The 11,814-nt window shown below is 36.5% G+C and overlaps 2 protein-coding genes across 3 annotated transcripts; one reads left to right on the top strand and one right to left on the bottom strand.

Moving 5' to 3' along the window:
• The first annotated feature begins 4,622 nt into the window (after positions 1–4,622).
• On the top strand, positions 4,623–5,482 carry LOC121239573 (uncharacterized protein Mb0911c). Its single transcript, XM_041136839.1, has 3 exons — positions 4,623–4,782; positions 4,909–5,071; positions 5,215–5,482. The coding sequence occupies exons 1-3, from the start codon at positions 4,658–4,660 to the stop codon at positions 5,350–5,352; spliced, it is 426 nt and encodes a 141-aa protein (XP_040992773.1). The 5' UTR covers positions 4,623–4,657; the 3' UTR covers positions 5,353–5,482.
• A 1,117-nt stretch (positions 5,483–6,599) lies between these two features.
• Positions 6,600–11,445, bottom strand: LOC121239198 (ubiquitin-conjugating enzyme E2 7). Of its 2 annotated transcripts, XR_005935257.1 has the most exons (7): positions 11,291–11,445; positions 11,053–11,155; positions 10,157–10,254; positions 9,878–9,978; positions 8,466–8,543; positions 7,699–8,067; positions 6,886–7,072 (listed from the first exon to the last, which is right to left on the bottom strand). XR_005935257.1 is itself a non-coding variant. In XM_041136357.1 (6 exons), the coding sequence occupies exons 1-6, from the start codon at positions 11,331–11,333 to the stop codon at positions 6,995–6,997; spliced, it is 501 nt and encodes a 166-aa protein (XP_040992291.1). In that variant the 5' UTR covers positions 11,334–11,445; the 3' UTR covers positions 6,600–6,994. The 2 variants fall into 2 exon arrangements, 1 of the variants encoding a protein (XP_040992291.1); XM_041136357.1 differs by lacking the exon at positions 7,699–8,067 and having other exon boundaries at positions 6,600–7,072.
• Between the last annotated feature and the right edge of the window lie 369 nt (positions 11,446–11,814).

Genomic DNA, 11,814 nt, shown 5'->3' with positions numbered 1-11,814 from the left:
CAAGAAAATCTCAATGAACTTTTAAAAAAGGAGGAGCTACTTTGGAAATAGAAATCTTGTCTTACTTGGCTTACCACTACTGATTTGAATACAAAGTTCTTTCACTTGTCTACAACAATCAAATGAAGCAGCAATACGATTGACAACCTGAATATCGGCCAAGGTATGTGGTCTTCTGATCCTAGCATTATTCAAAATTCATTCATTGATCACTTCAAGAGGATTTATACTACTTCAAATCCAAACTTCCCTATTGACCTAGAAAATCTTTTTTCCCTTAAAAAAATTTTCAATCAGAAAATGATTTTCTAACTTCAATCCCATATGCTTATGAAATCAGTCTTGCCACCAAAATACACCATCCTCAAAAACACCTAGCCTAGATGGCTTCATTGGTATTTTTTATAAATTCTACTGGGAAGTAGTCCAACTTGATATGATTGTTACAATGAAAAACTTCTTTCAACATGGCTGTCTTCTTAAGGAAATGAATCACACTCATATAGCATTGATTCCAAAGACCCACTCTCCAATTTTTGTCCATCAATTCAACAAGCCCATTAGCTTTGCAAATGTTTGCTGCAAAATCATTTCCAAAATTTTGGCTGATCTACTCAAGGTATTACTACCTTCTATCATCTCTCCATTCCAAACTGATTTTGTCCTGGGTCATACCATCCAAGAAAATATCATTATTGCCTAAGAAATTTTCTCATACATGAAAATAAAAAAAGGTAAAGCTGGACTATGGCTATAAAGATTGACATTGAAAAAACTTTTGATTCAATGGAATGACCTTTTATCCTTGCTATTTTAAAATGCTTGGGCTTAAGTCAAATTTGGATTAATTGGATTTTTGAATGCATTTCAACAATGTCATATTTCATTCTTATCAATGGCTCTCCTCATGGTTTTATCAAACCAACTACAGGGCTAAGACAAAAGGATCCCCTCTCACCATTTCTCTTCATTTTAGGCAGTGAGGTATTGTCCATATTAATCCCTAGAGATGAAAATGTAAACCTTTATTAAAGCATTAGAGTTAACAAAGATGACTCCATCATATCTCAAATGTTATTTCAGATGACTTGATCATTTTTAGTAGAGCTACCCCCCCCCCCCCCAATCAGCACTCTCAATATCCAGCTGTCTTGATACTTATTGAAATTGGTTTGGACAAAAAATTTACAGTATCTAGCCCATAATCCAATTTGGTGTCAATACCAATCCCCATATTGTCTCAACTATAACTCTCATTCTTCCCTTCAATGCCATTAATTCCCTAATCAAACACCTTGGTCTTCCCCTCATATTTAGTAGATCCAAGAACATCATGTTTGCTAATCTCGTTGAGAAAATCCAAACCAAACTATCTAGTTGGCATTCTAAATTACTCTCCCAAGCAGGGAGTACCACATTGATCGAGTTTGTTGCAAGTTCTATCCCCTCTTACACAATGTCATCTCTAAGTATCCCCAAATCAATTTGTAAAAAACTAAAACTCTCATATTAAAAATTTTTGGTGGGGATTTCAGCCCAATAAGAAGTACAACTTCACTCCAAAAGCATGGCACTCCATTTAGCTACCAAAATCCAAAGGTGGTCTGGGTATTAGACTATTCTCTAACTTCAATGCAGCTCTTACTTCCAAAATTGGATGAAATCTAACTTTAAAAAAACCAAGCCTCTACCGTCAATTCCTCTCTTCAACGTACTTAAAAAGCCTCATTCTTTTTAGAATTCTTTCAAAAAATTTCTGACTCTTAGTTTTGGAAGAGTGTGTTGAAATCCAAACCCTTTATCTAAGCAAATCTTTGCTTCCAAATTGTCAATAGATTTAACATAAAAGTCTGGACGGATCCTTGGATACCTTCACTCCAATATTTCAGACCATTACCAAATGTAAGACTCCACCAAATGGATCCTGAAATAATTGTTTCCTCCTTGATGTTGGAACAACCCCGTAGATGGAATGATATACACATTACAACTTTGCTCAAGCCTGAAAGCGCTAGAGAAATTGTTAAAATCTCTTTACCTCAAACTAATCATCCTCATATGACAGAAAAATCAATCTGGGTAAATCACCCCTTAGACAAATTTCCTGTAAAGTCATCCTATGACTACATCATTTCTCAGTAGACTAACCAAGATTTTCATCTTTCTCCATTCACAAAATCAGATTGGAAAAAACTTTGGAACATTAAATCCAAGACAGACTCAAGCTCTTTCTATGGAAGGTAATCTCAAATATACTTCCAACTAGATCCAAACTAAAATCGACTTTATCCCTCTTAGAAAATGAAGCACTTTGTCCCATATGCCAATCAGAAGAGGAAACCATTGATCACCTATTTTTGAGGTGTACTCACTCCCAAATCCTTTGGAGAAACTCCCATTGGCCTATAAGCATCTAATTATTTACTGCATGACCAATTGAAATTTGGTTAAAAATGATCTTAGATCCCTCCAAACTTTTCAATTCTAAGAAAGATATAGGGGTGCTACCCGCATAGTGTGGGACAGCCCCGCTCTCGGTAGCGGGGGTGGGTTGAAACCGCACCCCGCCTTACCCTCTGCTCAACCCAATGATTCACTAAGTCTATAATTTTTTTTGGGTTTAAATTTTTTTTAGACTCAAATTATAATATATATAATTATAAATTTTATTCAAAAAATATAAACTTATTGGAGTTTTATTTTGGATTGCCTTGGTCTCTTAGACCAATCTTTATATAGGAGGTTAATGTAATATAATAATCATTCTTAAGTAATGTGAGACTTACTGTTAAGTCCCACATTGCTTAAGGATGACTATTGTATTGCCTTGACCTTCTATATAAAGGTTGGCCTAGGAGGCTAAGACAATCCATTAACTTGAATTCAAATTTTTAACAAATTGTATATATTTATATGCAATATATAATTATATAAATTATTTATATAAATATAAAAAAATAATATTTTTTATTATAAATTTGGGAGGGTGCGGATTGGGGTTTGGGGCGGAGCCCCGCTGGGGTCAACCCGCCCCTCGCCTCGCTAAGGGTCCTTCATGCGAGGGGAGGGCCCCCACCCCCACATGGGCAGTGTGGGGTAGCCCACCTGCCCATGCAGGGGCAGGGTAGACAGGGGCGGGGTAGGGGGCAAGCCCTCGCTACTCACCCGTAGAAAGATATGTTCCATAGTTTCAAACTCTTTGCTATTATCACATTAATGAACTCCATGTGGTTCTTAAGAAATCAAGTCACCCATCATCTTCCTTGTCAACCCCCCATCCCTTTTATCCAATTGGTGATCAAGATCTTAACAAAACATCAATGTATGTGGAATACAAAGATACAAGTAAACAACAAACTACTTGAATGGTTCCCTCTCCCTGCAGGGCAATTTTCACTCTCCTATGATGTAGCTATCAGAAAAAATAGATCTACTGCAACTGCCATTTGTAGATTAAATTCAGAGGAAATCATTTTTGCAAAAAAACAATATATGGATTCTATTAATCCAAACTTTGGAGAAGCCATGGCAGCAAAGCTAGCAATAAAGGAGGCAATTCAACATCATATAACACAAATCATCATTGAAGGAGACAGTCAAGGTAACTTCTACAATCACAAATCCCTCCAAATCTCCGAACTTGTCCATCCTCAATATTCTTAGTGACATTTCAAGCCTTCTGAAATCATTTCAAAGCCGGACTACACAGAAAATTCATCGGCATAAGAATCGATGGGCACACTAATTGGTGAAGTGGGCCGCATCAAACAATGTGTTTGGTAGCGTGCATACCCATTATTAAAATTCCGCAATGTTTATTAAATTGTCACAGTGGAAAAGATCCACCTAGAACAATCAGTTAACTTGATCTATACATATACTTTCTTATTTTCTATAAAATATGCTTGCTTAGAGGGAAAAAAACCTCTCCAATAGTAAAAATGTTCGAGCGAAAAACTTAAGCAAATCTTAATGAATGTAGATATGAGGTTCAGTCATGATACTTCACAGCATAAAACTATGCAATCGTTAGCTTTTATATTCATCCGTAATTAATGAAATCATCCTGATATAGATATTAATTTTATAAATTAAAAGCCATTTTATCCCCATCAAATTACTACTACTATTATTATTATTATTTTTACAATATCATCATCAAATGATCAAAATTGTCATTTTACCATGAAACTATCTCTTCTCTCTTTTAATGCACCTCTTCTTTTGAAATCATATATATGATCACCACGTCACGGCCAGCCTTTCATTTATCTAATTCATAGACGAGTTTTAAGGATAAAGTAGATCGATTATAATTTATCATGTCTTTTGCATTTTTGTAATTTAGAAAATTTATCATCTCTTGACAATATAGAAAATTGGGAAATTACTAGTACATTAAAAAAAAACTTGATTACATTTTGGACGTGTCACGTGAAAATTGGGAAAATCTGAACTCTATTTGGACCAAGTGAACCAAGCATGCATGCACCAATGACAGATGGACAGCAAGGATCTGGTCACAGTACGCATGAGCTCCACGTGTATGTTTGAGTTTCTACAAACGGTTGCCACGTGTAAAATCCATCAGAAACTCAAGGAATAAAAAGCTGTCAACATATGACCATGCTGCTCATGAACCAGGTGATCAACAACAATGGCGTCTAACCTAAGCCCAGCATTTGCCTACACAGTCGTATACGTGAAGGACGTGGCCAAGTCGGTGGCATTCTACGCCAAAGCCTTCGGCCACAGTGTTCGTCGTTTAGACGAATCTCACAGGTATATTTTACAAGTCAAATCTAAACCGATAGTATATGATATATATATATAAGCTGGCAGGATCGATCCAAAAATATTGTAGATGAATGAATGTGTTATGGTTTAATATTTCTGCATGAGTTGTAGGTGGGGAGAGCTAGAGAGCGGACAGACCACCATAGCGTTTACACCGCTGCACCAGCACGAGACCGATGACCTAACCGGTGCTGTGCAGACCGCCAGGTCCAGTGGCCAGAGACAGCCGGTTGAGGTTTGCTTTGCCTACCCAGATGTCGATGCTGCCTACAAGGTATATATATATATATGTGTATGCCACAAATCAGCTTCATTAATTATATATATTGTATAAGATTATATATTGTATAAGATTGAAATAATTTACAAGAAAATTTTGGTACTACTGTTGTTGTGACTTAATGTGGATTGGGACAGAGGGCGGTGGAGAATGGTGCGATGCCGGTGAGCGAGCCGGAGACAAAAGAATGGGGCCAGAAAGTTGGTTATGTGCGTGATATGGACGGGATCGTGGTGAGGATGGGGAGCTACGTGAACCCACCCAAACAAGACTGAGTTTAATTTTGGGGAGGGATTGATCTTTTTTGTGGGATCAAATGCATGTAATTTCGTGTTTCTTCATATGTTGTCATGCATGTTTCGATATATTTCATGTCTTATGTTATAATACGTGCTGTTTTCTATACGAGACACATGGTACGTACTTGGTAGGGTAGGGTACTCATGCGCGCAATTGTTTGAGAATGCGTCAATCTCGGCCAGGGACTATATTTCAGCCAGCCATCGAATTCTAGGTGATGGCAACTTCCTCGCACTCAGTAAACACATTAAATTTGGTGTTATGAGGATAATTCGGATAAATTTAGATCCTAAATTATAAAAAGAAAGGGCGCTCGGTGTGACCATTTGGCCAGTCGGCACGTTGTGAAATTTCGGATATAATGATACTCTTATCTCTCTTTTATTGTTGTTTTTTTCTTTTCCCTCTTTGCTCTAGGGGTGGGCAGCAGGCCGCCCCGCCCAGCCCAGCCCCCGCATGGCAGGGTGGGCAAATCCGCTCCGCCCATGCCCTACCCCAGCTATATATATAAACATAAATATATATTTATATTTTACAAATTATGTATATATAAATATATATTACAATTTGTTAAACTTGCTCACAAAATATGCACTGGTAAATTTAAAAACTACATAGCTTAAAAATTAATATACTACAATTTACACAAAATATGTACTAACAAATTTAAAAATTATATAGTTTTTAAATTATAATCATATTTAAAAAATTTAAATTTATAATTTAGATCTAAAAATATATTTTTAATTACTTTTAGACTTAGAAATAACTTTTAAATTAATTAAAATGTAATATTTTTTTAAGTAGACGGAGGCGGAGCTCTCTGCACCCCGACCCCGCATCCTAGGGGCAGGGGTGCAGGGAAGGGGTGGCCCTGCCCCTTGAGGGGTGGGTAGCACCCCTACTTTGCTCTTTCAAAATAAATTAAATCAACTAACAAAATCATGTAAATTAATTAAAAATAAATTTAATTTTATAAAAATTGACTCAAAGAACAAATTTTATAAATTAATTTATTTTCTTCTAGATTATGTAAAAAAGTCATACTCTGAGATTTTTAATCTAGATTCAAAGAATAAAAAGGGAAAATAAAATAAAGAATAATAAAACAGTAATAAATGAGGTGTAAATTATCATTACCCATGAAGGAAATGACTCGAAAGAAGATGGAAAATAGGAAGTGCAGAACAGAGGCATTACAGGCAGCTTCAATATCCAAATATTAGGGAGGAATCCGAAATCATTTCTATTAGCTTGTCTACACATTTTGGTTTTGCAATACAAAAAATATAAAAAAAACACATACCAGATTTTGATAAGAAACGAAATCGATTCCTAGGATTAATCCCAAGATACACAAAAAGATAACATAAAGTACCCAACAAGACCGCTTGTCACCAAACGCCACTAACCAAAGCCTTTTGAATACATAGATGTTCCACGTCATACAATTGACCATGCTGAGAAAGCCGATGAACGAAATAAGAGATAGGTGTGAGAATTTCAGCAGCATGCTAAAAGAACCAACATATTGCCCAGTGAACCAGTCCCCCCCAGCACAAGAACTTAAAACCTCTCTCTGGCATTCACTAGCACAAAAGAGCATAGCACAATGGATCATAACATTTCTTGTGATTTTCTTACACATCGGCTGACCTTTTTCTTGAAATCATCTCTCCTATCTCTCCATTCTTTCTGCAATAAGAGATGAAAGCATAGATCATAGAGCACGGGTTTGTCATATTAACTTCACAGTATTAAAATACATGTGACAACAATAATATAAATGATTTGGCTGTATCTATTCCAAAGTAATGCTCTACCAATCATGTATGGAGGGGCAGATTAAAAGAGCAGCATTAACTTACCAATAAACGGCCATAAAAGAGAAAAAAGGAAAATCAAACGTCAATTTCGTGAAAGAAGAAAAAAGAACAGCAACCATATCACAAATAGTCAACAAAATTACACAAGGACTTGATGGATCAAAGCAGAAAATCAGTAGAGGAATAAGAAGGAAGCTATTTCAAATGCACCGAATCATACGTGCTTGAGACCTTGGCTTCCTATACTTATTAGCCAGACATTAAGCAGTCCTGAGGGTACCTTAGACATCAGCATTTGTAAATACCATTGCACATGATTAATTCATACCCAGCAATCAGTACATATTAACATTACGACACGAGCCAGCAATAAGCAGTCCTGAGGGCATCTTAGATATCAGCATTTGTAAATACTACTGCATGAGATTAATTCATACTCAGCAATCAGTACATATTAACATTTCGGCACTAGCCAACACCAGAGAAATAACCCACCACACGGTGGCGGGCACCACGTTTCTGGATTTTGCACGGAAGTATAATGTTCCTTGATGTTCTGCCACCAGATTACATGGACCTTTTTTTAGTGAGAAGAAATCTGTTGAGACATTTTCCTCCATTCTCTCAAACATTCATCATAAAAGAGTACTTCTCCAAGTATCATCAGCAAATTTCACTCAGTTGCCTTGGACTCATGTAGATCCCTGATTATATGACATATTACATTTTTTTGTTGGCACCGGGTGTCCGAGAACAAAGTCACATATTGCATTTTACTCATCATTGTCAACGGAGTAATCTGCAACATGTCCACTGTCCCAAGATCCTCACACAAGCACAGTATTCTTTGATGAGTTCTACCACCTACACAAGCGCCACCATATGAATGACTAAAATTAAGATATCAACCTGTTTGTGTTCTTCTTCATTCACTAAATGATGTTCATAATTCATTGGGTAAAATCTAGTTAAGAGAATTTAGTTCCCTCAACGGATGCTTAAAAAACACTAGATAAATCCCCCTTTGCCTGGGAATTCCTATAAGATCCATTAATTTCCTCATGAGTATGACAAGCTTTAGCACGTTCTTCATCTGTTAACTGTCTTTCTGATTAAAGTAATCTATCACAAGGCTATCAACATTATGGATCTCCCTGTGGGGGTTACTACTAAAATATGTTCATGTCAAAACAATTCTATATCCACAGTAGAAGTTCTTTAATCAATATTAAGATAAAAGATAATAGCTAACAGTCACTCACAGCAGCTTCCACATTTGCGGGAGATTCATCATTAGGACTGGAAAGCATTGATATTATACTTAAAACTATACTTTCAACCTGCAACCAAGAAAGAGAGAACACATTTGTAAGTGTAAGGTTATAGTAAAGATCGATCAATCACTTGCACCAAGCCAGAGATATCTAGTGTGAGAACTTCTGCCATACATTCAATCAAGGGTGAACCCTGGGATAATATTTCAAGGGTATATAAAATATAAATATAAACTACTTGGTGGAAGAAAAAATATAAATATAAACTGTCTTTCAAGGTGGTGGTTGATAGATCTAGTCTTAAAAATGGGTATTGTTTGAATCAAAGAACTAGAAGTAAGCCCACAAGTTGTAAACTTTTTTCCCCAAAGAAGGCGTGATGACGTATTTGGGAAATAAGTATGCAAGCATTAGCTGGAATGGTTGGGTTAAAACGCATCTAGGTGTTTGTTTTAGTCTGCTATCAAATCCCAGGGCAGAACCCTGAACAGGCGGGTCTAAGACTTGAATTGGTTCCTAGGGCATTCAGGATAAGAGTCAAAGCAAGCCTCGGATCCTTTAAAACCAAGCAACAAAATAGTTCAATGGAAAATGGAAAATGGATTTGAGTATTTAGGGGAAGTGAAGAACTATCAAACTGGTCAGAGGAAGGAAAATGGAAATAGATTTAAGTATTTAGGTTTTAATGGACACTGTTCAGGTCAGATTTTGTGGATCACTGCCAATAATGATGACCGACACTCAATGTCTGAAAGTGAGTATGGGGCACAGGCTTTTGGGTCAAATGCTCAACCATACTTCACATGAGGAATTTAAGATGATTCACTAGCTTTTTGCATGTATCACATCTGCTGCTATATAAAGGGGAGATAGAACTTGATCACCATCCATTGCAAGATAGCTCTACATTATGAGATCCTCCATTTATTATTATTAACAATAATCATGCTTGTATTGCATGGTAAATCCAGCAAGAACTACCACTTTCCTGTCAAGTACATAATATGTATACACGAAATCTACTAAAGCTTAATACAATAATTACTTCAGTCTTTAGTTCTTGTAAGTTATAATAGAGATATTAGTTCACTGAACCACTATTAATTTATTAGTTTATTGAACCATCACAAGTTTTATTTTTATACTTCAATGTATCCAAACCAACCTGCCATCAGTATATTCACACACTCATCGATGCTCACAATCATATTTAATAGTATTTTGCACTTGCAAAGAAATATTATAAACATTTTGCAATTTAATCTACAGTTCAACAACTACTTTAGAATATGAACATAGCACAACCTTCCCTGAACCAGAACTTAGACTTCCAAGCTCAGATTTACCTACTTTATAAAAAGAAAGCAAGAGCACTATAGTTTGAAGTGTTTATGACATACCGTATGAACCGGTGTCCAGCGTTCACTTGCAAGCTCATAGCCATTCGGGTCCTCACCAGGAGGATGTAGGATTGATATGCAAACACGGCCATCAGGATATACTGCAATTGATGCAGCAACCAAAATCAGTTTCTTTTTTCAAAAAAGAAAAAAGAAAAAAGTTTTAAAACCAGCATCAGTATTTTTTTGATAGGTGAAAACCAAACCATCAGTATTAGGAAGCATGACACTAGCGAAATAAAAAAGACCAAACAGATTATACTTCATTAAGTAACCAACCATTAGGGTGCCATATCTCTGAAGTAAACTTCACTGTCGGAGGGCTGTTTGGGTAGTTGGATGGAAACGTCATAATGGCATTGAAAAAACCGCCCTCACTGCAATTATAGAGCACACAATAATCACAATATGAAAAAAAAATACTCAACCACATAGCAAACATTTGGTAGATATCTATGTTTTTGGGACCATTAGGTAGATATTTCAAACGCAACACTCAAGGAACCAAACCCTTTACCAATGTTATTGGCTTATGCAAGCTATCCAAGTAACCAACTAAATAACCAAAAACAGCAGCAATTGATACATCCCCGGACTTAGAAGCCGTGGGACAAATAGAAGAAAAATATCAACCTTTATAACTGGAAAAGGTAATACTCTTTAGCTTCTATGAGAAATTCTTCTTCTCTCTCTCTTTGCCCTCATCTTTTTAAACAAACCCGTGTGTAACAAAAGGTTAACTTCAAAATATGAAACTTTCAACAATTCCAAACCCAAACCAGCCGATTAGGAATTATCAGAAACAAAATTAAACAGAAGTTCGTAGCCTAGGAACAAGCTGAGAGTTGCTCAAGTTTCCTTCTAAAATTTCTTTTCCCAAGCATTGATAAATGGATACCCCATGTCAAGTTATCAACTGGCCTATAACCATATGAAAACACGTCAAATCAAAGTATCCACAATCACCAAAGACCCAATTAATTCAATCAAATTCCAAACCCCAATAACTACTTATAGGCAAAGTCTCCACGAAACAACAATCCCAGGCCTCGATCTAATCCTACAACCAAAATTTACCGCCTCACTCATTATAGCTCAACCTCAAAACCCAATCAGTGATCCCATGACAAAAAAGACACGAAATTTATGCTTAGAAAACAATTTAAATGACTTACTAAAGAGTATCTGGAGGTCCAATAATGGTTACACTCCATTCAAAGATATTGGTTTCATCGACCAGGCCGGCGGAGAACCCATCTACAGGATTCTTGCAAAGATCTGCACCACGGAAAAAGATCAATCACACAACCACTCATAGCCAATCCCACAAAAAATAAAAATAAACCTAAATTTAAATTTTCTACGAAACGCAGAGAGAGGGGAGGGGGGAAGAGATTATTGAGATTTGTATGCCTTTGAGCTGCTTTTGAAGGAGGAGGCTTGCTTGGGAAGCCATGAGAGAGAGAAGGCTTCAGAGAGAGAGAGAGAGAGGATGGGGGAGGAGCCTGATCAGGCTCTGTGTATGCGGGAGGCAAAAAGACACAGAGAAAGAGAGAGTTGTACAGTTGAGGCATGCTTTGTATTTATAGATAAGTTGGGGTTGGGGTCGGGGTCGGGGTCGGGGTCGGTGTGTCCTCCCTCCTGGTTAGATCCAGTCCATTATCGCCACACATACATGTATATTTCTTGACTTTTGTTACAAATCAACAACGGTTCACGTCGTAGACTCTATATTTGTAACTTTTCATATAATATAAGGATGTTTTTCATGAGATATATAAATATTTTTTACAAGGTATATGAATATTTTTCATAAGATATAGAGTGTGAGATGATAAATAGTGACAGATGAGAATAATTTTTCATATTTCTTTTTCATAGACTTGTTTATATGAATGCAACGTCCCTAGACTTGTTAATATGAATGCTACGTCCCT

This window comes from Juglans microcarpa x Juglans regia, chromosome 7D, assembly GCF_004785595.1.
Source record: "Juglans microcarpa x Juglans regia isolate MS1-56 chromosome 7D, Jm3101_v1.0, whole genome shotgun sequence".
Classification (NCBI taxonomy): Eukaryota; Viridiplantae; Streptophyta; class Magnoliopsida; order Fagales; family Juglandaceae; genus Juglans; species Juglans microcarpa x Juglans regia.
The sequence above is the reverse complement of the archived record's forward strand: the minus strand, read 5'-3'. Positions and strand labels throughout refer to the sequence as shown.